This window comes from Sorex araneus, chromosome 5 (assembly GCF_027595985.1).
Source record: "Sorex araneus isolate mSorAra2 chromosome 5, mSorAra2.pri, whole genome shotgun sequence".
NCBI lineage: Eukaryota > Metazoa > Chordata > Mammalia > Eulipotyphla > Soricidae > Sorex > Sorex araneus.
The window spans coordinates 141,437,407-141,459,278 of record NC_073306.1 but is presented as its reverse complement, the minus strand read 5'-3'; the positions used below and the strand labels follow the sequence as shown (position 1 = coordinate 141,459,278).

The 21,872-nt window shown below is 41.8% G+C and overlaps 1 protein-coding gene across 10 annotated transcripts in view; it reads right to left on the bottom strand.

The window, feature by feature from the left end:
* Positions 1 to 1,330: 1,330 nt before the first annotated feature.
* Positions 1,331 to 21,872, bottom strand: part of ZMYND11 (zinc finger MYND-type containing 11) — a 99,655-nt gene continuing 79,113 nt past the window's right edge. For all 10 annotated transcript variants that reach the window (XM_055138161.1, XM_055138155.1, XM_055138159.1 and 7 more), the window contains 11 exons: positions 19,425 to 19,502; positions 18,982 to 19,074; positions 17,258 to 17,345; positions 16,917 to 16,972; positions 15,269 to 15,346; positions 13,627 to 13,745; positions 10,832 to 11,039; positions 10,288 to 10,356; positions 7,779 to 8,051; positions 6,098 to 6,283; positions 1,331 to 3,468 (listed from right to left, as the gene is read on the bottom strand). In XM_055138161.1, coding sequence (XP_054994136.1) covers positions 3,346 to 3,468; positions 6,098 to 6,283; positions 7,779 to 8,051; positions 10,288 to 10,356; positions 10,832 to 11,039; positions 13,627 to 13,745; positions 15,269 to 15,346; positions 16,917 to 16,972; positions 17,258 to 17,345; positions 18,982 to 19,074; positions 19,425 to 19,502 — 1,371 coding nt within the window. In that variant the 3' untranslated portion in view covers positions 1,331 to 3,345. The remainder of the gene's footprint in view (positions 3,469 to 6,097; positions 6,284 to 7,778; positions 8,052 to 10,287; positions 10,357 to 10,831; positions 11,040 to 13,626; positions 13,746 to 15,268; positions 15,347 to 16,916; positions 16,973 to 17,257; positions 17,346 to 18,981; positions 19,075 to 19,424; positions 19,503 to 21,872) is intronic.

Here is a 21,872-nt window from a genome sequence, read left to right as displayed (position 1 = left end):
CAGGGTTTACTCCTGGCTTTTTGCTCAACGATTACTCAGGGGACCATACACAATACCAGGGATTGAACTTGTGTCAGGCAAGGCATATGAGACTTACCCCCTTGCAATCTCTCCATCCTGCTAACATTTTATTGTGGCAAAAATTTATAACATATAATGGACCATTGCCACCACTGATTTTGTTGTTTTTCAAGTATTTGGTGGTGGGGATAGGGTGGGGAATCAGCTGGTGATGTTCAGCATTTATTCCTGGCTTTGCACTCAGGGCTCATTCCTGGTGGGCTCAGAGGATCATGTGGGGTGCTGGGAATTGAACCCTGATTGGCCATATGCAAGTATTTGCCCACTGTACTTTTTTCAACCCTCTGACCCCACTGTGTTGTATAGCCACTGTGGTTTACAAAACTGTTAGTCACAGGTCATCATACCTATCCCTTTGCCTCCGTTCAGCACCCAGTCCTTATCCAGAGTAACCACATCCCTCTAAACTGTTGTAGTGGTCCATTACCTGACCTACCCCTCCTCCAGCCCCCCTGATTGCCACCATTTTTAGTGTATGAACTCGGTTTGAAATGCTGAAAAGTCATTCACATTGCTTCTAGAACTGGAACCTGAAGCTCTTCACCTTTTATCTGTCCAGCTTCCTGTTACAGAGGTGGTGCTCAGAAGGCACCCTAGGACCCTCCTGGGGTCAGCAATATCTCTCAAACTCTCTGGGTGACCTTAGTGTCTCCAGCCAAAGGCAAAGGAAAGGCGAGCTGATCAATTTGGGATTTGTCTAGACAGAAAGGGAATCCGGCCCGGCATCATGCAAAAACTGCTGTGAAGTGGCACAGGGAACACGTGGGTCTAGACCAGGGCTTCTGAAACTGCTTCTACTCACAATCACCTTTCTCTCAAGACAGGCAACAGAGGCCAAGTGCTGCCAGGAACACCAGGATTCACTACATGCTTGATCTGAAATTAATTTTTAGTAATGGCCCTTCACTTCCACATTCAGTTGCAAGACTCGTGGGGGCTGCAGTCTGTGGCTTGGGCAGCTGGAATCTAGATGTACTGAAAATAATCTCTTAGTAAAGTTCAGATGTTTATGGAAGATAACTTCTGTGTATTCAGTTAGCCATCATAAGTGTTATGAGCGAGTTTTGTAGTGAACACACCTGACATTTTGTTAACTGGTGAAAGTAAATTCACTTTAAGTAAAAGTTTATTCTCAGAATACAGTAATTTTAAATAAGGGTGCATAGTCTCCTGTGGTTAAGCTAGGTTATGTTGGTCAGCATGTGATAGATGATTGTGTTCAGCACAGAGCTAAGCCAACACTTTAAGCCAGCCTTTTTTTAAATACATTTATTAACCAATGTTAACACATTAAATGAATCTATATATTGCTAGTCAGAGCAGCTTACAAAATGCCAGAATGCATCATAAAACTGGACAGCCACAATGAGTAATTACAATGTGCATAGTGGCTAAGCTCGACACCTCGATTATAGCTTTATGATCTGCAGAAAATTTTTAATAATGATTCCTAAAACAATCAATTGGAATTTTACCTAAAACTTTTACAAAACCAGGCCACAATCTTTTTTTTTTTTTTAAACACACAGATTTCACGCTGTAGTAACTTGGAAATGTGCAACTGTGTCAACAGAGACAAAAAAAAGCCAAAGTAACACGAATCTTACTTTCATGCAGCTATCAGTTAAATAGTACATACTCTGGAATGATTTTACACCAAAAATATTTCCACAATAACTTGCTCTCATAGGGTTGGATCGAAGTTTCAAAACTTAAAAACAGAGAAGGTAAGTATTCCTGGTTACAATGTCTTTCTCAGACCACAGATTCATGGTAACACTGACTGATTGCAAAACAAGGAGGGACCCTGACCAGAATGCCCCTCGCTGTATAATTCAGGGCTAGTATTTGCTTCTGTCCCCGCCATCTGCAACAGTATCAGGGCTGGATGAAGGACCATTTTCACAGAAGATAGTTCTGTTTCCACCTGTAGAATGACCCTGAAAATCCTGGAGAAAACTTTTTAAAGGTTTTACTCCCGATACTTCCACTGTGTGTGAGTGCTTTAATAAATATCAGAGGTCTAAATAAATATTTACAAATTATTTCTCTAACCTTAAAAAATAACTGATAAATTGGACTTGGTCTAAGATGTCTTTAAAAAAAAAACAAAACTTGTGAGATTTTAAAAAAAATGTTACGTTTTTCTATTTTATATATGTATATATAAAAAAATCATTCGACTATCGATCCATTCCTATTGGTAACGCTTCTTAATCCAGACATTCCGCAAAATACAGACTTTTTTACAAATCACGGCATCTTTAATACAAGAAAAATTGACATGCATTATTCTTCATTCTGTGTACAGTGATGGAGTTCTTTTTAGGCAACGGCCCATTACTGTAACAGCTCCTGTGAAATGTAAGTGCTTTCTTTCTTTTTAATTTTACCTTACAGTATACGATGTGACACCAGAAAATAGGCAATCAGATGATACTTGGGAGGGAAGGGAAGCATTGAAAATTTATATGCCTCATCTATAATTTCATGTATGGATAAAGGTAGTTTTTGGCTTTTTAAATTTTCAGTTGTTTCTGTTACAAGCACTCAGGACAAAGATGAAATGTGCAAACTTTAAATTTTAAATATTCATTTTTCTCTAAGATCCAGCTCAGTAAAAGATTACCCCAGTTTCCCTGCAATTTTAAACTACAAGATCAAAGCTAATAATTTGTTATAAAAGTTATATATTGAAAAGAAATAATGAAAAACACAATTGGGAAATATTTAAGAAAAAATATGCAGGACTAGCACCTGCTGTGTCAACCCTGTTCCCTAAATTCAATCATGTACCCACTGGCATGACCAACAGATAATGCCTTTAAACAGTGAAGGAAGCTGAACAAAACCAGCTCAACCAGGTTAAGATACATCAAGTTCCACATCCAGGTAGTATGATTTCTTTCTGACACAGATCTTGCATATAGATTACTTTAAATGTTCTCTGTATTCACCTGTTGTTTTTTTTTAAAGATCTGTTGTTTAAAGGTTAAAATCTCTGTAAAACCTAAAAACATTTTAAAATTTGCTGAAAATGCAACAAATTTTTAAATTTTATTTAAAATAAGACCCTCCACTGATGTTACTTATATCCCCCCGAAAAACTCTGGAGGAGCACTAACAAAAGATTTAAACTACTGTGCAAAATTTCTTCACGAAAAGTGTTTAAAGGCTGGTGCAAAATGGGAAGCAAATTCTAAACAATTTTGGCTTCTTGGAAACAAAAACCGCTGTGTCTGAGAAGAGTCCTCGTGGAGACGCTCATCTTTTCCGGCGGCAGGTACGCTTGTGCTCCGCGTGCCAGTGCTCCTGCTGACACTTGATGGAGCAGTACGACGTGTTCCAGCAACAGTGGTACATGGCCTCCTCCTCACAGTTGTAGCACTAGGGACGAGAAATCATGCTGTTTACCCAGGGCTACACTCAGCCAACGGAGAGACCACCAAGAACTTCCACACGATCTAAGTCCTGAACAGAACAGCGGGCACCAGCAAGTACAAGCTACTTTGGAACACTACTTCTTCCATCTCTAAGGAGTCACTCCCAGAGGCAATACAAGCAGAAATGATCTCTATTTTTTTACAAAGGTCTTGAGAGGATCCTGGGAAGATGGTGGAGAAGCAGCCTGCAGATCTGGCTAAAAGATGATTTGGAGCTTCCAGAAGCATCTAAACTGGTAAAATGCACTCAGCCTTAGCTCAGGCACAGAGGCAGCCCCTGCCCTTCAAACACTGGGGTTCTCTACCCGACTCTGACCGTATAGGCGGGGAGGATGGGATCACTGTGGCAGCTCCTCTCCATCAAGCGGCCAGAGCCACCTTTGGAAGCCAGAACCAAACAACTGTACGTGCCCTGTAAGAGACCCAGGAAGACTGGGTTCACACCTGAGGTTATCCTTGGCATAACCAACAAACTCTGAGGACAGGAAGAAAATCAGGCTCAGCTGTAGAGGGTGTGTCCCATATGCCACTGCATGCAAATAGTAAGCAAGATAAAGATGGACACTATGTCACATGACCTTAGATATATAAAGTGTCTCCTCTGATAACAGTGGGATAAAGAAATCAAAATATTGTGTTGTGCTCCTTGCCTTGCGTGCAGCCATTTGATCCCTGGCCCCACATGTGGAGACCTGAGCATCACCAGGAGTGGCCCAAAATAAAAAAAAAGCAGAACTGGAAAATGTCTCTATTTATAAAACAACTACTACAACAGGAGGCAGTGTTCTGAGGGAAACTTATAAACAAAGAAAATCTTAAATTAGTAACTGAGATCTCCACCTCAGAGTTAGGGGGGGGGAAACAGACCCCAGTGTAGCAGGGGGAAGGGTATAATGAAGATGGAATCAAGACAAATGAAACAAGATTTTGACTCCTAATCCTACAGATAAAAAGAATGAATACTATTGCCATTGAGTCAGTATAAAATGGACGAAATCATAGAAATTCACCAATAGTACCAATATTAAAATGACAGTTTACAACCATGGTGAGTTGGGAGTTTCTTAAATAATCCCTGTGAGAAACGGGGGACTGAGCTAGGGTCGGCCACATGCAAGAAAATCACCTTGAGCTCACATTTCTTTTCATGATTTCACTGCTATTTTTCTAATTTTCACTTGTCATTGCAAGAAGGGTGAAAAAGAAAGATTAGGGTTGTCTGCATGTGCTGACCTTCAGCATTTTAATTTAATCTTAATTTCCACCTAGTGATTGTCAGACATTCTTCTAAATTACATACTAGAGTTTACTTTGCCTGTCTGCCTTATCTTTATCACAGTGTTTACCTCCCTCATGATGTTTAAATACATTCAGATCTTCTATAGAATGTAGTCTGGATGAAATCAAGAATTATGACACTTTACATGTAAGTACATTAATGTTAAAACCAAATTTTATGCAGCAAGGGAACCATAAGCAAAAAATACACAAAAGTACATCTAACTAAAAAAACCTGTGATAATAACACACCACAGGATTCAGAAATTAAGCTCAACTTGGCCTTACATGATTTTGCATCAAATTGGCCCACACCATTTTGATCCTCAAAACAAAAACAATTCAACAAACCCAATAAAAAATGAGCAATTTGAACACGTATTTCTCTAAAGAAGACACACAGCTGGCACAATGACACATGAAAAAAATGCTCAACGTTATCACGGAAATTTTGTAAGCCCAAACCACAATGAGATACCACTTCACAGTTGTGGGAATGTACGTGGTGCAGCCACTTGTGAAACGGTATGGAAAGCTTTAAACTGAAAAACAGTAAAACCAATTCCTAAGAGATCATATGTTATAGACTCAATGGAATACCATTCAGTCATTATTAAAAAAGATAAAATCTTGTTATTGATGACTTGGATGAATCTTAGGGGATTATGCTAAGTGAAATCAATCAGGAAGTGAAAGATAATTACTGGGCATTTTGATGTGCAGAACAAAAAGCAATATAAATCTTTCTTATACAATGTGAAATACAGGATGGCTACCAGAAGGGAAGGGGGCAGAATGGATAAAGGGACTCAACATCCTGATGGGGTGAGTATAGTGAGGTATATACACAGCCAGAAGCATGAGGCTGTGCCCTTCAAACCTAATAGTCTAAACTGTTGTTGTGGAGGGTCTCAGAAGCATGAGTGAGAAGACGATGAAAACTGAACTAACGAAGTTTCTAAGTGGAGACAACCAGTGAGATGTCAATATTGTTGAATAAATGATTGAATTTCTTTATTCCTATCTAATGTATAGTTGAGGGCAGCAAAGTCTGAGAATCCTTAATCTGTGACCGTGATACTGAATGTCACAATCTCATCAAAATTCTGAGCAATAATCAGGAAGAGCGTGAGTTGAAGGATGATGGGGACTTGCAATAAAATTTATTTTAAAATGAGAGCTCACAACTTTGTATTCATTTCAGGGACAACTTCACACATATCTTAGGAGATTTACTTTTACTGTACCTGAGGTATAGCTCCAGAAATCAGACTGTAAAAAATAATGGTATTTACCCACTGCTTCTTCTTGGTCTGAGAAATCAGCTGTTTGTGCTGTGTTGCTAGCTTCTTGATTTCTTCTACAAACTCTTCTTTACACTTCTCCTTCACTTGCTTACACTTTCTGTCCATCTCGCCCTGCATATTGGCCACGGCTTTACTCACAGCTTGTCTTTTTTCCTCTTCCATCTCAGAACGCAGCTGAAACAGACGCCAGTATGTTGGATTACAGTACCCCTCCCCCCCCACACACACTCTTTACTTAAATACTGTGGTTTACAAAGTTGTTCATGATTTGTCACAGGCATTCGGTATTCCAACACCAATCCCACCACCAGTCACCTTCCCTCCAACATTTTCCCCACCATGTTAGGTTACAGTTTCTAACTAAACAATACAGCTCTGCATTTGCACTGAGAGCTCTAAAGGCATTCTGGTGAGAAAACTACCTTTTGTCTTATTTAGGACCTAGCTTTTTAAACTGTGGTCCAAACCTATTAATGGGATGTGAGGATCATGAAAAAATTTGAGTATTTTAAAATAAATTTATGATTTATTAACAGTAAATATCTGATCTGTATACCTATTTTTATCTACCTATATAACGAGTCACATAAAAAATGAAGTTTATGAAAATGATTTAGGAAATGCAAGAGCTCAGTAAAGTACCAATTCAAGACTCACGAATAAATCTCATGGAAAAAAAGCAACACACCACAGAGATCCCTCCAGACCCCACTCAGTCAACCAATCTCATCCAGGGGAACCTGGAAGTAGGGGGGAGGGCGATAGGTGAGTTCCCCTCCCCACCCCAACAACTGAAAACCTCCAGAACTCAATCACCACCATGCTCACAGCCAATCTCCACAGGCTCGGATGAGCCTCATCCATGAGTGAATCTGCTGAAAAACCCAGGTTTATTGGACTTGTGACTGAAATCTTCAGGCTTGGACAGAGTTGGGAATGGGCTCCTCCCCTCCATCTGTCTGTGCTTCTGGTAGTTTGACAGTCACACCCGAACTGCCTCTGGCACCATATAAGCTCATTATTGACCATGATCCAGAGACTCACAAATAAATCCCTTGAAAGAGAACAGCAGAGCAACACACCAGACACCAGACCCCAAGTGACCATCCAGTTAAAAAAAAAAAAAAATTTAACCTCAGCTGCATTACCAGATTTAAAATTTTAGACTTCCTGAAGCAACATTTCATATTCTACACCACTGATATACAAAGAGTAGCATACACAAACACAAGCACACAAGGCTCAATCTTTAACAACATGTTAATAATCTCTTATACAAGGGCTTAATGGCTCCAGGGCAAAATACTTCACATACTTTCCTCTAAGGAAAGTTTTTCGGATTATTTTTAGGGGATTATTCATAACAAGCAATACAAAATAATTTAGGTCCTGTTTGAGGGACAGGGTTTGGGCGTCGGCGTGGAAACATTCAAAATATGGTGGTGGGAAGGTGTAATGGTGGTGGGACTGGTGTTAGAATATCAAATGTAATAAATTATTTTGAACAACTTTATAAAAATAAAAAAGTAAAGTACCACCCCAAGCTGGGTAACTACTAAACAGAACATGCACCAAGGGAAACTAGATGAACCCAGAATGCAGAGAAAGAGGAGCCAGATCATGCGGGAAGGTGCTTCTCTCTCCTGCCCAGGTGCCAGGGCTGCTTTACCTTTTCCAGAGCTTCTCTTACAACTCTCTCAGTTTCTCGTTTGTGATCAGACTTCATTCTGTCTTTAAAGTCATTGAAGATTTTGGTGTATTTGTCATGGCACATGCTTTGACATACTCCATCACTGGTGGTCTGGGTGCTTCGATGCAGCATTCTGGGTGAAGAGGCACTTAACTTCTTGGTCTGAGTTGACACAGAGACTTTTTCAATTGGCTGGGGCATTGTGGGAATTTCCTGGCTAGAACTCACGGCTTCAGTTTCAGGTTCTGGTTCCTAAAAGTGCATAGGTAGGAAGCAAAGAATTCACTCGTTCACAAATATGCTCCATTAGGACAGAGAAACATACATGCACAGCAGTGTAATAAACTGCTGCTTAAAGGTATGAACTCGAGGGGCCGGAGCGATAGCACAGCGGGTAGGGCATTTGCCTTGCACGCGGCCGACCCGGGTTCGATCCCCGGCATCCCATATGGTCCCCCAAGCACTGCCAGGAGTAATTCCTGAGTGCAAAGCCAGGAGTAACCCCTGAGCATCGCTGGGTGTGACCCAAAAAGCAAAAATAAATAAATAAAGTATAAAAAAATTAAAAAAAAAAAAAAAAGGTATGAACTCGAGGTAAAAAAAAATAAATAAAAATTTTAAAAAAGGGGGGGTGTAAAAAAAAAAAAGGTATGAATTTGGTGGCGTGGGAAGAAGAAAAAAAAACAAAACAGAGTTACGTACTTGGAACAGCAGGACGCTTGGGCAGTCTTGGGCCGGGGCCAATACAGGCTCGCGCTCCACCGAGACTCGACCCGGGCGGCCACACTTTGGTGCGGCTGCTTTGCTGCTGATTGACCACGACCCGGAGGCCAGCTAGACTACTTTTGGTCCCAGAAACTGCTTGCAGCCATATCTCTAGACTGTGAACTAAGCCACTGTCCCATACTGCCCCAGGAAGGGAAATGATGCAATTTCTAACATAAATCTCCCTGGACTTAATTACTAAAATACTAAAATACAGAAATCCTAAACCGTGCGGCTGCTACTGTGGCAGCGCGACTTCGTATCTCTTCATTCTCAGCAATGGAAAACTAATTACCAAATGCTTCCTTGTCATAGGGCTGTTTTTTTGGGGGGGGAAATTCCAACAACAATAGTGAGTTTTGTGTTGAAATATGGAATGTAATCAAAGTAAAGAGAAAATGGGGTGAAGTTTATCAGTTACGCAGGCAGGGGTGGGGGGGCGGGGGTGGGAGGTATACTGGGGTTTTTGTGGTGGAATATGGGCACTGGTGAAGGGATGGGTGTTTGAGCATTGTATAACTGAGACATAAGCCTGAGAACCTTGTAACTTCCCACATGGTGATTCAATAAAATAAATTAAAAAAATAAATAAACTGCTGCTTAAAACATAACTGAGGTCAGAGAGTACAGGGGGTTAGGGCACTTTGCCTTGTATGTGACCAACCCCACTTGGATAAATAAGGAGCTGGAGAGCTCAGGAGGCTGGAGAACACGCAAAAGGGTTTTATCCCCACACCTCTTGGTCCCCTGAGCGCCACTGCTTGGTACTCAACCCTACAACTACTCCAAAATTAGATGGTAAATTCTGTTTTTTCCCACTACAATTAAATGTGTTTCCATGTTTAAGCCACAGCAATTAATGGCAACAATGGTTCTAAACAGGAACTCCATGTACAAACTTATTACCTACTGACAATTTTGACCTTTAAAATAGACCAGGCATAAATGTTATACCTTTTTATAATATGTAAAATTATCATAAACTTACTATAGTCACTTCCTTGGACTAGCATCCATATACATTACACCCCCCGCCCCCCCCCCAACTGAATGTGTTTAGACTATGTCCAGATTAACCTGGTTTTAAGTATGTGCCTGGACAGAGACAGGACAGTGGGTAAGGCGGCTGCCTTTCATGTGGCTATCCCCGGTTTGATCCCCAGCAACACACAATGTCCCTGAGCATACTGCCAGGTGTACTTCCAAATCAAAACAGATTATATGTATATGTCTAAAATATACAATGCATTATATATATATAGATAGATAGGTGTGCATATGGTGTCATGTTAAGTCTGACCTTAACTATAGTTTCCTCCAGTTTTCAAAATGTTGGCCGAATTTATCGGTTAAGACTCTCTTTTCAATAATGCTACAAGAGGACCAGAGAGTTAACTAAGCATGGCTGTGGGGAACATACGTAGCATATAGGAGACCCCAAGTTTGATCCCCTAAACACTCCAGGCACGAACCTACGAAGAATGTTTAATAATAAAAGTGACAATAATGTTATGTGGAAACACCAGTAGCTAGGCAATGTAGCTAGTGCCTTCCGACTCAGCCTAAGTGATTCGGACTCTCAGCACGTCACAGCAGGACAGCAAGGTCAGGAGCCTGGGGGAGGACAGTGCATTTCACAAGTAGCTGTGAATTCAAGTACCTTGATTTGGAAAACATTTCCTTTTTTAATTGTCACCTGGACACTGCAAGGCAGGCGACTTACTTCTTTTTTGGGTTCCACACTCTGATTCCGTCGTCCTTTCTTTGCTCTTGGTTCTTGAGTGGCCTTTAGCTGGAGGCATCACAGAAGTAACAGTTTGTTATTCCAGATATCAGAAAACTCTCCACTACTGAAGATGTCAGCCACAGGCCCAGAGGTGAGGTATGACTTGCTTCCTTTTGCATCAGCTTATTGAAAACCATGAAGCCACCACTTACCAACTGCCCGCTTTAGGGCGGCCAGTCTGAAGGAGACGGCTGGCCCAGTTCTGGAGGGCAGCATGCTCTGCCTTTTCTCTCTCTTTATAGATCAGTTTTGATTTCCTTGGCAGACCTCTTCACAAATGTTTATGCAAAAGGATGGGAGGGCCAGAGAGAAATGCTTTGCATATGGCAAGCTAGGTTCCAATTCCTGGCACCACATGGTACCACAGGGAGACACCCGCAGGCACAGCTGCGGCAGGGCCCAAAGACAACAGAAGGAGAAGAAAGAATCTCACCACCTCTCATTTACCTCACTTCAAAAGTAACTGAAGTTTCTCACTCACCTGCTCATTACTGGTTGAAGAGATGCTGGACTCTGCCTCCTCCTCACCTCGGTCCTCATTCTTAGACTTCCAGAATCTTCCTTCTCGAAGAAAACGCTGATGCAACTCCAGCTCATCACAGGCCTTTTTCCAGCCCATGCTACGCTTAACATGCAGCCGGTGGACATTGACTGTGATGTCCTGAATGTTTTCAGAGGGGATCCAGGCCCTGTGGGCAGAGCGAGGGTAGTCAGAAGCTTCCACAATGGCAGTGGGGTTTTATTCACAGAAATATTCTGATTTGCTGAGGCATTTCTGGTATGAACAGAAACTTATCAAGTAGAAAAAAAAGTGAGGCAACTATGATCAGTTGTCAGAGTTCTTAGACTTGCTCACAATTCTTTTAATCCATTTTCACTCCTGCATGCAATGCATGCACTCCAGTCCACTGAGCTCTCTGGTCCACATTTCATTTTGTAAAAACACCACTATCGGGGCTGGAGTGATAGCATAGCAGGTAGGGCGTTTGCCTTGCATGCAGCTGACCCAGGTTTGATTCCCAGCATCCCATATGGTCCCCTGAGCACCGCCAGGAGTACCCCTGAGCATCGCTGGGTGTGACCCAAAAAGAAAAAAAAGCACTATTATCTATCCAGCATCCTCTGAACTAGGAGGTAAACTGGTACAACAGGGCTACATCAGAGACTGGCAAACACTGATCCACTAAAGAAAGAAAAATGCCTGTCTATTAAGGAGAGGTCTAATTTAACTGGGCTCTATTTGAAGCAGTGTAAGAAGGGTCAGTGGTCTGAGAAAGAAATGAAGTTAATGCCACACATTCTACCTGTCTGCCCCCAATCTCCTAGCAGTTCTTCCTGATCTGTGCCTTCCACCCTCCAGCTCCACAGCCACCAGGGGAGGGCAGGCCCTTCCTCTCTGCCACTCTTTTCCTCGGGCATAAAAACCTTTCCCACCCTGGCACAACTCACTGCAGTGAGTCTCCCAGTTTTTTCTTCTTCTAGAAGCTGTAAGCTGCACAGTGTTAGTCAGGGTGGATCTAGCATGTTCTTGCCTAATGCAAAGCCCTTTATTTTGGGGTGTCTGAATGAGGTGGAGAAGATGCTGGGGGCCACACCCAGGGGTGTGCTGAGGGACAGCCATGTGTGGAGCGAGTCCCTTCCCCGATATCCTGTCTCTCTATGCTCCAAAGTCTCCTGCTCAAAGTTGTTACTCTCACTTTTTCTTTTCTTGCCACACCTGTCAGGGCTCATGTGACCATATGAGGTGCTAAGGATCAAACTAGGATCAGCTGCATGCCAGGTGAGCTACCTACCTGCTGGACTCTCTCCAGCTCTGTGTTGCTCTCACTTTTATGTAAAAAAAAAAGAAAAAAGATGAACTGTGGAAAAGACTACTGTTGGTAATCGCTCTCTCATAAGTGTGTATTCTTTAATACCATTAACCTGGACATAAAAATGGCTCTGCAAGTTTGCCTTATAAGAAGAGTAATAAAAACTTACAGTCAGTCAGTGGCCTTTATGGACATCTTTTCCAGGTCTATAACAAGATGATTAATTATAACTTATATATTTCTCAATCTACTGAGTACTACATAGTAGGGATTTAATTACAGAGCACCTGGAAAACTGAAGCAAACAATGTATATCATAAAAATTCCTTTATATTAAATTATGGTCTCATTTACTAAATGTCTCTCAGTATAAATTCACCTAGCTATGAAAGAACAGAAGTATTTTTTTTAAATTTGCATTATCTGTAGGTTTCTTATAACTAAATGAGGACGAAGAAAAACCTCATGGTTGGAGAAATGGTCTATGGGTTCAGGTGCTTGCCTTGTACATGGGCAGCCCTGTTTCCACCCATCCCCAGCACCACCTGGTCTTCCCCAAGCACCACGCCAGGGACACCACAGGTGTGGCCCAAGCCCCCAGCTTGTAAGAAAGAAAGCCCTGCAGGGCAGAATGAAATCCCTCATTTTGTGGCATCTTTGTAATAAGGACTGCACAGACCCTTACCCTCTAGGCATGAGAGAAGACTCCCATGGTCGGTGGAAACCTCGCAAGCATGATTTGGAAGCCACTAATCTCTGTCACCTCTACCCTCTACTGACATCACAAAGAAAGCAGCTGCAGTTTTGTAGTCCTATGTTTCAGTCTTTATATAAAATCATGTAGAATAACTTTACAGTAATAATTTTTAGTTAGCATATACAAATTATGGAACTACATTTTTAGTTTTGCTGTCTATTAACAAAAACTACATTTTTACTAACTAAAACTACATTTTTAGTTTTGCTTCCCAACAACAGACACTCGACTGTAAACAGTATCTTGTGTACATGGAAGGTATTAAGCACATTACAAAACTGACACTCTCTCCATGAGGTGATACTCCCTCTCCCTGATGCGCCACCACCCTTTCTGGTGCCATGACTCAAGCCCAGAGCCTGGCACGTGTGAGCATGCACAGTCCCAGTCCCAAGGCGCTATTCCTGTCCACATGCTAGGGACAAAGACCTACAGAGACAGCTTGTGTCACAACCCTACAAAATGAACAAATGATGAATCTCAAACCCTGCTTCTGGGTTCAACAGTGTCAGCTACTGAAATTGCTCTGCTCAGTAAACAGCATTTGAAACGTGCCCTGGACATCTGCAATGTGTAGGAACCACTGCCTGTCACACTGTGTGCTGCTTCAGGCTAGGGTGTCTGATGCAGATGTTCCAGATTGCTGGCATGACTAGGTCTCCCACCAGAGCCCCCAACTCACACTGCTGTGTGCGCATGGCAGGTTACCTTTGGTGGTGGTGCCCAAAGAAGCGGACGTCAACCTGATTGTCCTCTTTCTGCATGACTTTGGCTGGCCAGAATCCAAAACCTTTCATTTTAGCCCAAACCAGTTCATGATTAGGTATCTGGAAATAAAATGTTCTAACATGTTATATGGCCTTCAAAGTACTTGATGTATCATTAATATGGCCTTCAAAGTGCTTGGTGTATCATTAATATTTAACTCTTTAGCATAAGCCACTCTTCTGTGGGTTCTGCTCCATACCCAATGGTCCTCTGGAGTCAAAGCCAGCGCTCCTGCATCGCCAAGTGTGCACTCATCCCACTGAGCATAGCATCATCTCTCTGGCCCCAAACCCACTATTTTGAAAGTCATTACTTTCTAACTCATAAACACATACAATTTTTCCCCACTGCAGCTGACTTTTTGTACCTTCATTCAAAACACATTTAAAACTAGAGGCCTAGGAGATAGTTCCAAAGAGCCGGTGTGCATGCCTTGCATAATTCATGTCTTGAGTTCAATGCCACGCACTAAAACCATCAGGCCTGAGCACCACTAGTCACCTACCCCCAGCCCCAAATGAAGATTTGCACGGAAGTAGCAACATGTGGGACTGAAGAAATAGTACAGAGCTTGTTAAGATGCTTGCCTTACATCCCACAGACCCTGGTTCAAATGCCTACCAGTACATTTGGTCCTGTTCCCTCCCTGCCCCCAAATAAAGTAGCAAAATGAATTTTCATTTCTCCTAGACCAGGAAAGCCACTTGTTTGAAAGTCTCTCTCTGGAATGACGAACCCTTGAAGGAAAGGGCCACATGTTTATCAGTGGCAGACATGCAGAATACAACTTTTCTACATGTGCCCTGTGATGGCCAGAAGTCTGCTAGAAACCCTGGTCTGACTTGACAAGCACAGGAACCCTCTTGAAGAAAAGCTTCTCTCAAGTGCCATTATGTGGCACTCATCTGTCAGGGCCCTTGGAAATCATGCCACTTTTGGGAAAATTACAGTCTTAAAACATAGTACAAGCCTCCGACTTCCTGTGAAACGAGCAGTAGCATGGGGCCAGGGCGCTACCCAGAGGCGTGCACGAGACTCTGGTTCCAGCTCCAGCCCCACAGGGACGGAGCAGCAGCACATCCTCAGTCCTGAATGCTGAACCACAGAAAGTGTACACTTTTTTTTTTTTTTGAACACTTTCCAGTTGGTCCCTAGGTCCTGTGACTTATTTTGGAGGCCCCCAAAATAAAACCAAAAACTTACAAAGATTAAACACTGGGTCCCTTAATAAAGTTAAGTTCCTCATTATAAAATTCAAAATGACAGGGGTCCCAATTTTGGGTTGTTTGTATCTTAGAGGTTAATCCCAGCTTGGTGATCCTGGGATTGCTGGTGATGGTTGAGGGATGGTAGGGATGGTGGGCGTGCTGTGTGTCAAACCCATGCCTCTTGCATGCAAAATATGCACACCGGCCCTAGGGCCATCTTGCCCACACCCTTGTTTCAGTTTTCATACTCATTAAAACCATATATACTATGTATAACACAGAAACACTTACGAGGGCTTATAAACTAGGCAAACTGAAAATAATATTCTTTAAGCAGTATGTCACCCAATTTATGACATAAAAAATTCACATACACAAGGGTAGCAGAACCAATTGTCAGGACGAGCATTTGACAAATAGAAGCAATTCTTGCAAAGCTGTAGTTCATCCAGCTGAAAAAAAGAGAAGCACCTGTTTTAGTCAATAGAACACACACGCTAAATGTTTTATTTATGTAAATTCACATTCCGTCAAGGACATAGTCTTCATTTTGACCCTTAATAAGCAACCCCTGTGCCACTTTCCTGTGTGCTTCCAGACAGCCTGCGAGTAGAGGGCAAGCTCTCACAAGGCCTTTCAGGGTCTACCCTGTTCTTGCCTCACTGGGATCCCCACTGACCAGCACTCAGACCCAATGCCACTTCCTCAGACATGTCTTCTCACTCCAGTTAGCAAGCCACGAGGAAGAGCAAGCCACAATCTCCATCATATTCAAGGCAAACACACCATATCTGCATACTACCGCTCCAGTCCCAACCTGATTGCTTTCCTTGAAAATTTAAATTTGGGGGCCCAGAGTAATACAGTACAGCAAGCAGGATTCTTGCCTTGAGTACAGCCAACCTGGGTTCAATACCTTATGGGCCCCCAAGCCCTGCCAGGAGTGATCCCTGAGTGCCAGGAATAAGCCCTGAGCACTGCCAGGTGTGTCCTAAAAAGCAAAAAACAAACCAAAAAAACAAAACGCGCCAAATTTTGCCTTGGTTTGTTTCATGTGTGTATATGTTCTCTTTTAAATCTCTCTCTCCAGAGAGCAGTTCCTTGCCCATACCTCGAATGGCATCTTAATCCTCCTAACAGACTTCATGACACAGCAGATACTCAGTATTTATTTATCTTTAACACAACACTTGAAATGAATCCAAGAAACACTACCTTTTATCTGAATGGAGATACTTTTGTAAAGACAGGAAGGCTATGGGTGTTTTAGGTGAGACAGACTACTAACCTTCCCTGAAAGATGAATTGCAGGGGCTGAGGAAATAACTTCATATGCTGAAGTACATGCTCTGCATGTCTGCATATAGGCTTCCTGGGTTAAATACCTGACACCACATGGTCCTCATACCCCCACTGCACTTGGGTACAGTACAAAAATAAAATTAAAAATTCCATTAAGTAGAAATAGGAATTTTGTTGTTTATTTTTGCCTGAGTGGTCTAATAAGAAACCAAATCAAAGAAGTATAAGGGTGTCTACCCAGTGCAAACAGTTATATATGCACAGTAACAAACTCTTTTTTTTTTCCTTTTTTGGGTCACACCCAGCGATGCTTAGGGGTTATTCCTGGCTTTGCACTCAGGAATTACTCCTGGCAATGCTCAGGGGACCATATGGGATGCTGAGAATCGAACCTGGGTCGGCCGCGTGCAAGGCAAACACCCTACCCACTGTACTATTGCTCTAGCCCCTAATTAATTCTCTTAAGGGTAGTTCCAGATGAGGAAAAGTTTCTTTGTAGAAGTTAATAATGAACTCTAAAAAGCAGTTCTGCCAGAATCCTGTGCTTTCTCTAAGCACAATTCTGCCTGAATTCTTTTTTCCTCTTTTCGCATTCTTTTTATATATTAAAAACATGAAAACAAAATGTAAAAGGAAATGGTAAAATAAAATGTACTGAGAAGAGTAGACTCAGGGGGTCCACACTGACCACAGCAATAGTTTACTCCTAGGTGGGAGTACCTCATGACATGTGTCCTTATACAGCATCCGTGCCATGTCAGCCTGCTCGCTGTCCGCTGAAATCAGAGAGAGATCACCTATTACCAACATCCCCGACAATACCTATTTCAAACTATAAAATTAACACAGGCAGTTGCAGTTTTCATAAGTATGACAAAAGCGTGGACATAATCATTTCAAATAAGATCGTGTATTTGAAATAAAATTCAAGCAGCAAAATAAAATTCACAGGCACCTTTCATTTTATGTTTCCCACAACATAGATTCTTTAGATATTTCTCAGTATAATAGGAAAGATACAAGGTATGAGATGCACAAAACAGGTAAAGGAAATATCCAACCTCCATAGAAAATCACTGTGTTGTGCAGAAGCAGCTGAGCATCAGCTTTGAACTCCTCGTAACTTCGGTACTTCCCTTCATTCACTTTCTGCAGAGGGCAAAACAAACAGCAAAGAGTAACCAATGAAATCAACGGCATTAAAGGAACAGGATTTGAGTGTGGGGCACGGCAGGGTTTTCCAGAATGCCATCACAACTACTCTTTGACTCACAGCGCCATCATCAGTTAGATTGCCACAGCACGGTAAAGAGTGGCAGATCAGAGATCCTTTGTACTGATTTACAGAGAATTCTGCAGCCTGAGTGAGTATCTGTGAACAGGGCACAAGCTGTTGATGAGTATATAGAGGAAGTAAACTGTTCAGGGTGGTTTCTGAGAGCCCAGCTTCATACCTATAATTTTTGTAACACAGGAAAGCAAAGACTTAACAGAAAAAAAAAAAGAACTGTTGGGGTTACAGAGTGGCAGTCTAGCAGGGTGGGCACTTGCCTTATACTGGGGCTGACCTTAGTTAGAGCCTCTGTACCACATATAGTCCACCAAACCCCACCAGGAGTAAGCCAGAACTAAGCACAGCTTAGAATAGCCCAGACAAAGAGGGTTTGCTTCTATGAAGGAGATACATTTGTAACTCTTAGAACTTAAATCCCTCTGGGCAATACAAGGTCAGGGTTTCTCCTATACTGGCCAGATAAATATAAAGGATTTTTGTCATTGGATTCTTTCAGTCAATGAAAGAAAAAGATTACAGAGGATATTCCAGGGATTTTGTGGTTGGAAGGAGAAAGAGAAAATTTTGGTATGAAAGAGTTGACAAAGTTACAGTAGTAATTTTCTTATACTGGTGGGTGATGCTTTTAGGAGCTCTGCTTAAAAATAGGCTGGCATGCTAAGATCTCTATAGAAATCAGACTCACTTTTCCTGTTACAGTTCTCTTAAGACCAAATTCAGGGGCCCTTCAAGGAGGCACCTTAGAGTCCCTCAGATGAAGATGGAACCTGTCTGGTGTCTATTCACCAGTGACGGTGCTTGACTTTCACCCTCAGTTTCTGATGCCACCAGGCATGGATGCTCCGTATTCCCAAAGCTCCTTTGCTGACTCTGGACAGCAACACCATCAAAACTTGCATTTGTGGGGACTGTAAGCTCCTGAGAGCAGGAAAATAATGTATTCCTCTTTATTTTCTGTTCAGTGAATGGTCTTTTCCTGGGATCAGATAGCTAGAGGGCTAGTGGCACCTCGAGAAGGAGGCAGGCAGAGCAGTCAGGGAAGAGGGCTACAAATGGCAGCTGGGTTCTTCACAATTTTAACTAAGAATAATGAAGTTACAATCTTTGTTCTGTTCAAGTTCTTTTTCACTTTTTCCCCAACACTGTAAGTCAATTCTATGCTCTAAGTTTTCCTTGAGACAAAATCCAAGACTACTAAAACTAGGTAGGAAAACTCTGTGTCTGAAACATTAGACAGATCAGCCTATTAGATAGTTAGAAATTAGATAGATAGAAACTACTAGATAGGAACAGTGAACTGTTCCTAACCGACCAGTTTAAGAGAATCTACAGGTTGCTTAAAAGCAGACGTTTTAAAAGATGACACTTCCTTGCTCCTAATGACATACGGCTCCTAATGAGCATCTCAATACTCGAGCGGTAGCTGCCTGCCAGAGTCGGGCCTGGGTGGTGGTGTGGGGACCACAACAGGGGCAGGGTGCAGTGCTTTACCTCCTGGATGGTGGGGACATCGACCGCAGAGTGCACCAGCCTTCTGTACATCGGGTGTTTGCCATCCTTCCCCTTTTTATTAAGGTCTATGGCCTGCAACAGTCATGAGAGACATCAGCTTCAAAGGTGGTCATGACTGGGAAGATGCACTAAGCCTACAAAGTTTAAGGTGGCATTTCACATTTAAACATTTATCATTTTCACCTGATAAGATGTTAATGCTTTACCCTAATGCTGACAAATACCTACACACACACACACACCAAAAAAAAAAAAAAAAGAAAGGAAATAAAAAAATCTAAAAGTCTTTTAAAGAAATATTTACCACATGAAAGCTGTCCCTTTCTACCGTTCTGAATCTAACTGAACCATTAATTTGTAAAGAATGAAGCACAGCTGCCACATATCTGGGGACATTCTGAAACACCCTCTACAGGACTCACCCTCTCTTTCATGCGGGAGACAATGAACCTCAGGTATGTACTCATCTCCTGTTTGTTTGTGTTTTTCTTCTTGATGCTCTGTTAAAAATAGAAAAGTCTAGATGTATAATCTGATCATTTACATGTCTATACTCATGTAAAAAAACTATATAAAAGATTGTACTACATAGGTGATAGAGACCTCTTTGAAATTTGTGTAGTAAAATTAACATTTACTAAAACAAGGTCAAAACTGGAAACTAAGTTGCACTGACATACCTCAAGAGTTTTTTTTTGTATTTAGAACATCAACCAATTTTCATATGAAAGGAAATGATGACAACAATGATGATGTAATGGCAAAGTATGATATAATCACTTATGTTACTAAAAACAATGGCTTAAATCCTTTGCAGAGCATTTTTAATCAAGAATACAGAATGGTGAATTTACATGTGACATTTCCCTAAAAAGGTCATCAAAAGTACATGTTGTTTATGAATGATGTACAGTGCAGCTGCACACACCTACTACATCATGTAGATCAGTAGTGACTCTACTTTCTATCAGTCTGGTGTGAAAGTTAATTGGTTCTTTATTTTATCTCTCAGAACATCTAACTTCATCTAAAGAAAAATATGACCCACCTCTGAGTGGGTCAACATTCCTACTTCTTCATATGGCAGTAAGTCAGGACTCTGTCCAACTGCGAGAAGCTCCCTGGAATGAACTAAGCAGGCTGAACCACTGTCTGATGGATACTTGACTTTCTTTCTCTACTCAGTGGTATTATTACTCCCCAAAGAATATTATACAGAGTAAGTCATCTTAAAAGGCAAATACTTAGAAGAGTGTTTCCTGCAGTGGGCGATACCACCTCTGAGGTGGTAGTGGGGATGTGGGAATGATGGGTGAGGCAGGAGTGGGTGTGTGGGTGAGGATACAGGAGCATCAGGTACAGTGGGGAGGTGGGGAGTGGGGTGTGCATTCTGTTTGTTCATTTGCTTAACAAAGTAGATTTTCAGGGGGTCACTAAGAGATCTTTTTTTCCCTCCCCCGAGAAGGGGATGGTAGGCCAAAACAAGTTTGTTTGGGAACCTCTGTTATAGAAGAAGTAAACGTTTCTTGTGTATCTGAGAATACTTGGCAAGAACTCAAGCAGACTGATTACTCATGCATATGACATTAAAATATCTGAGGGGAAAAAAGTGTGTGTGTGTGTTGTGTGTGCGTGTGCGTGTGTGTGTGTGTGTGTGTGTGTGTGTGTGTATATGTATAAAGGACCTAGAAGAACATCATCTTAATTGGAAGTTGAGTTGTTGAGTTTCACAGATTTCATGTTCCAGAGCTACCTATTTCATCTACTTGTCCCCTGGGTTCTGGCAATGATATCAACCTGCCACTCTGTACTCTGCTTTTAGCACCTGTGCATAGCTTTTGAATTTATGACCACGAAGAAAACAATTCTTCCCAATCTGTTAAACCCTAAAGAAACCAACAGAGCACTGGGCTTCACCTGAAGCCTCCAAGTGGGGGTTTCTGAGTATCCCCATGCAGACTGAGGATTCTTCCTAGATATTGTCTACATTGTCTAGCCACTCCTTCATCTCTTACTTCCTCTCAGATGGCCGTCAATGGCACAGATGTGGCAATCACAATGCAGTGGTATTTCTTGGACCCCAGGTTCAAAACCTTCAAGGTTAGAAAAAAGCTTTGACGTAGCTTATGAATTCTCATTTCTAAAAAGGTACCAAAGGTGTCTCATGCACACCAACTCCTACTAATGCTCCCACCTATAAGCAGAGAGCGAATATGATTGCTTGTTCCTCATCCTGTAGACTGCCCAGGAAACAACAGAGGGTGCAACCAGTGGATGAAAAGGCACAACCAGTTCTGTGTTAAGCAACATGTTCATGCCAGGTATCTTTCCAGCAACGGCTTTCTAAACTGAGCCAACAGTTTCATGAACTTAGACACAGGGAAAGGAGCAGAGTAAGAGGGACAGAAGTCTGCTTTCTTAAATAAGATAAGCGCTTAGGAAACCTACACACCCTTAAAAAGAAAAGAAAAGAAAGTGAATGTCTCCAGTTACTTGCTTTATCACGCATACTAAGTCAAACATTTTGAACGCACTATGAAAACTGCTGCTCAAACATCAAACATCTGATTGATCATTAAATCGCAAATCTGTATAGTCAGACACAACAGACATCTGTTTCAGGACAGATGTGTGGAATACTATCTGTGTGTGAAGTTATGGCTCTTCCAAGAGTTAACATAACTCAAGGAAACTGCAACCAACACTTTATGCTGAAATGGGCACAATTTTATAATTTCATAACTTCTGTAATGGGCACAGATACTGTCGTGTGTGGAATTAAGCAGGAGGGAGATGCTCTTCCTCTCTGGATTTTCCCTGACTGTCTCAAACCCAAAAAGGTCTAAATATGAACTTAGGAAATACTTCAA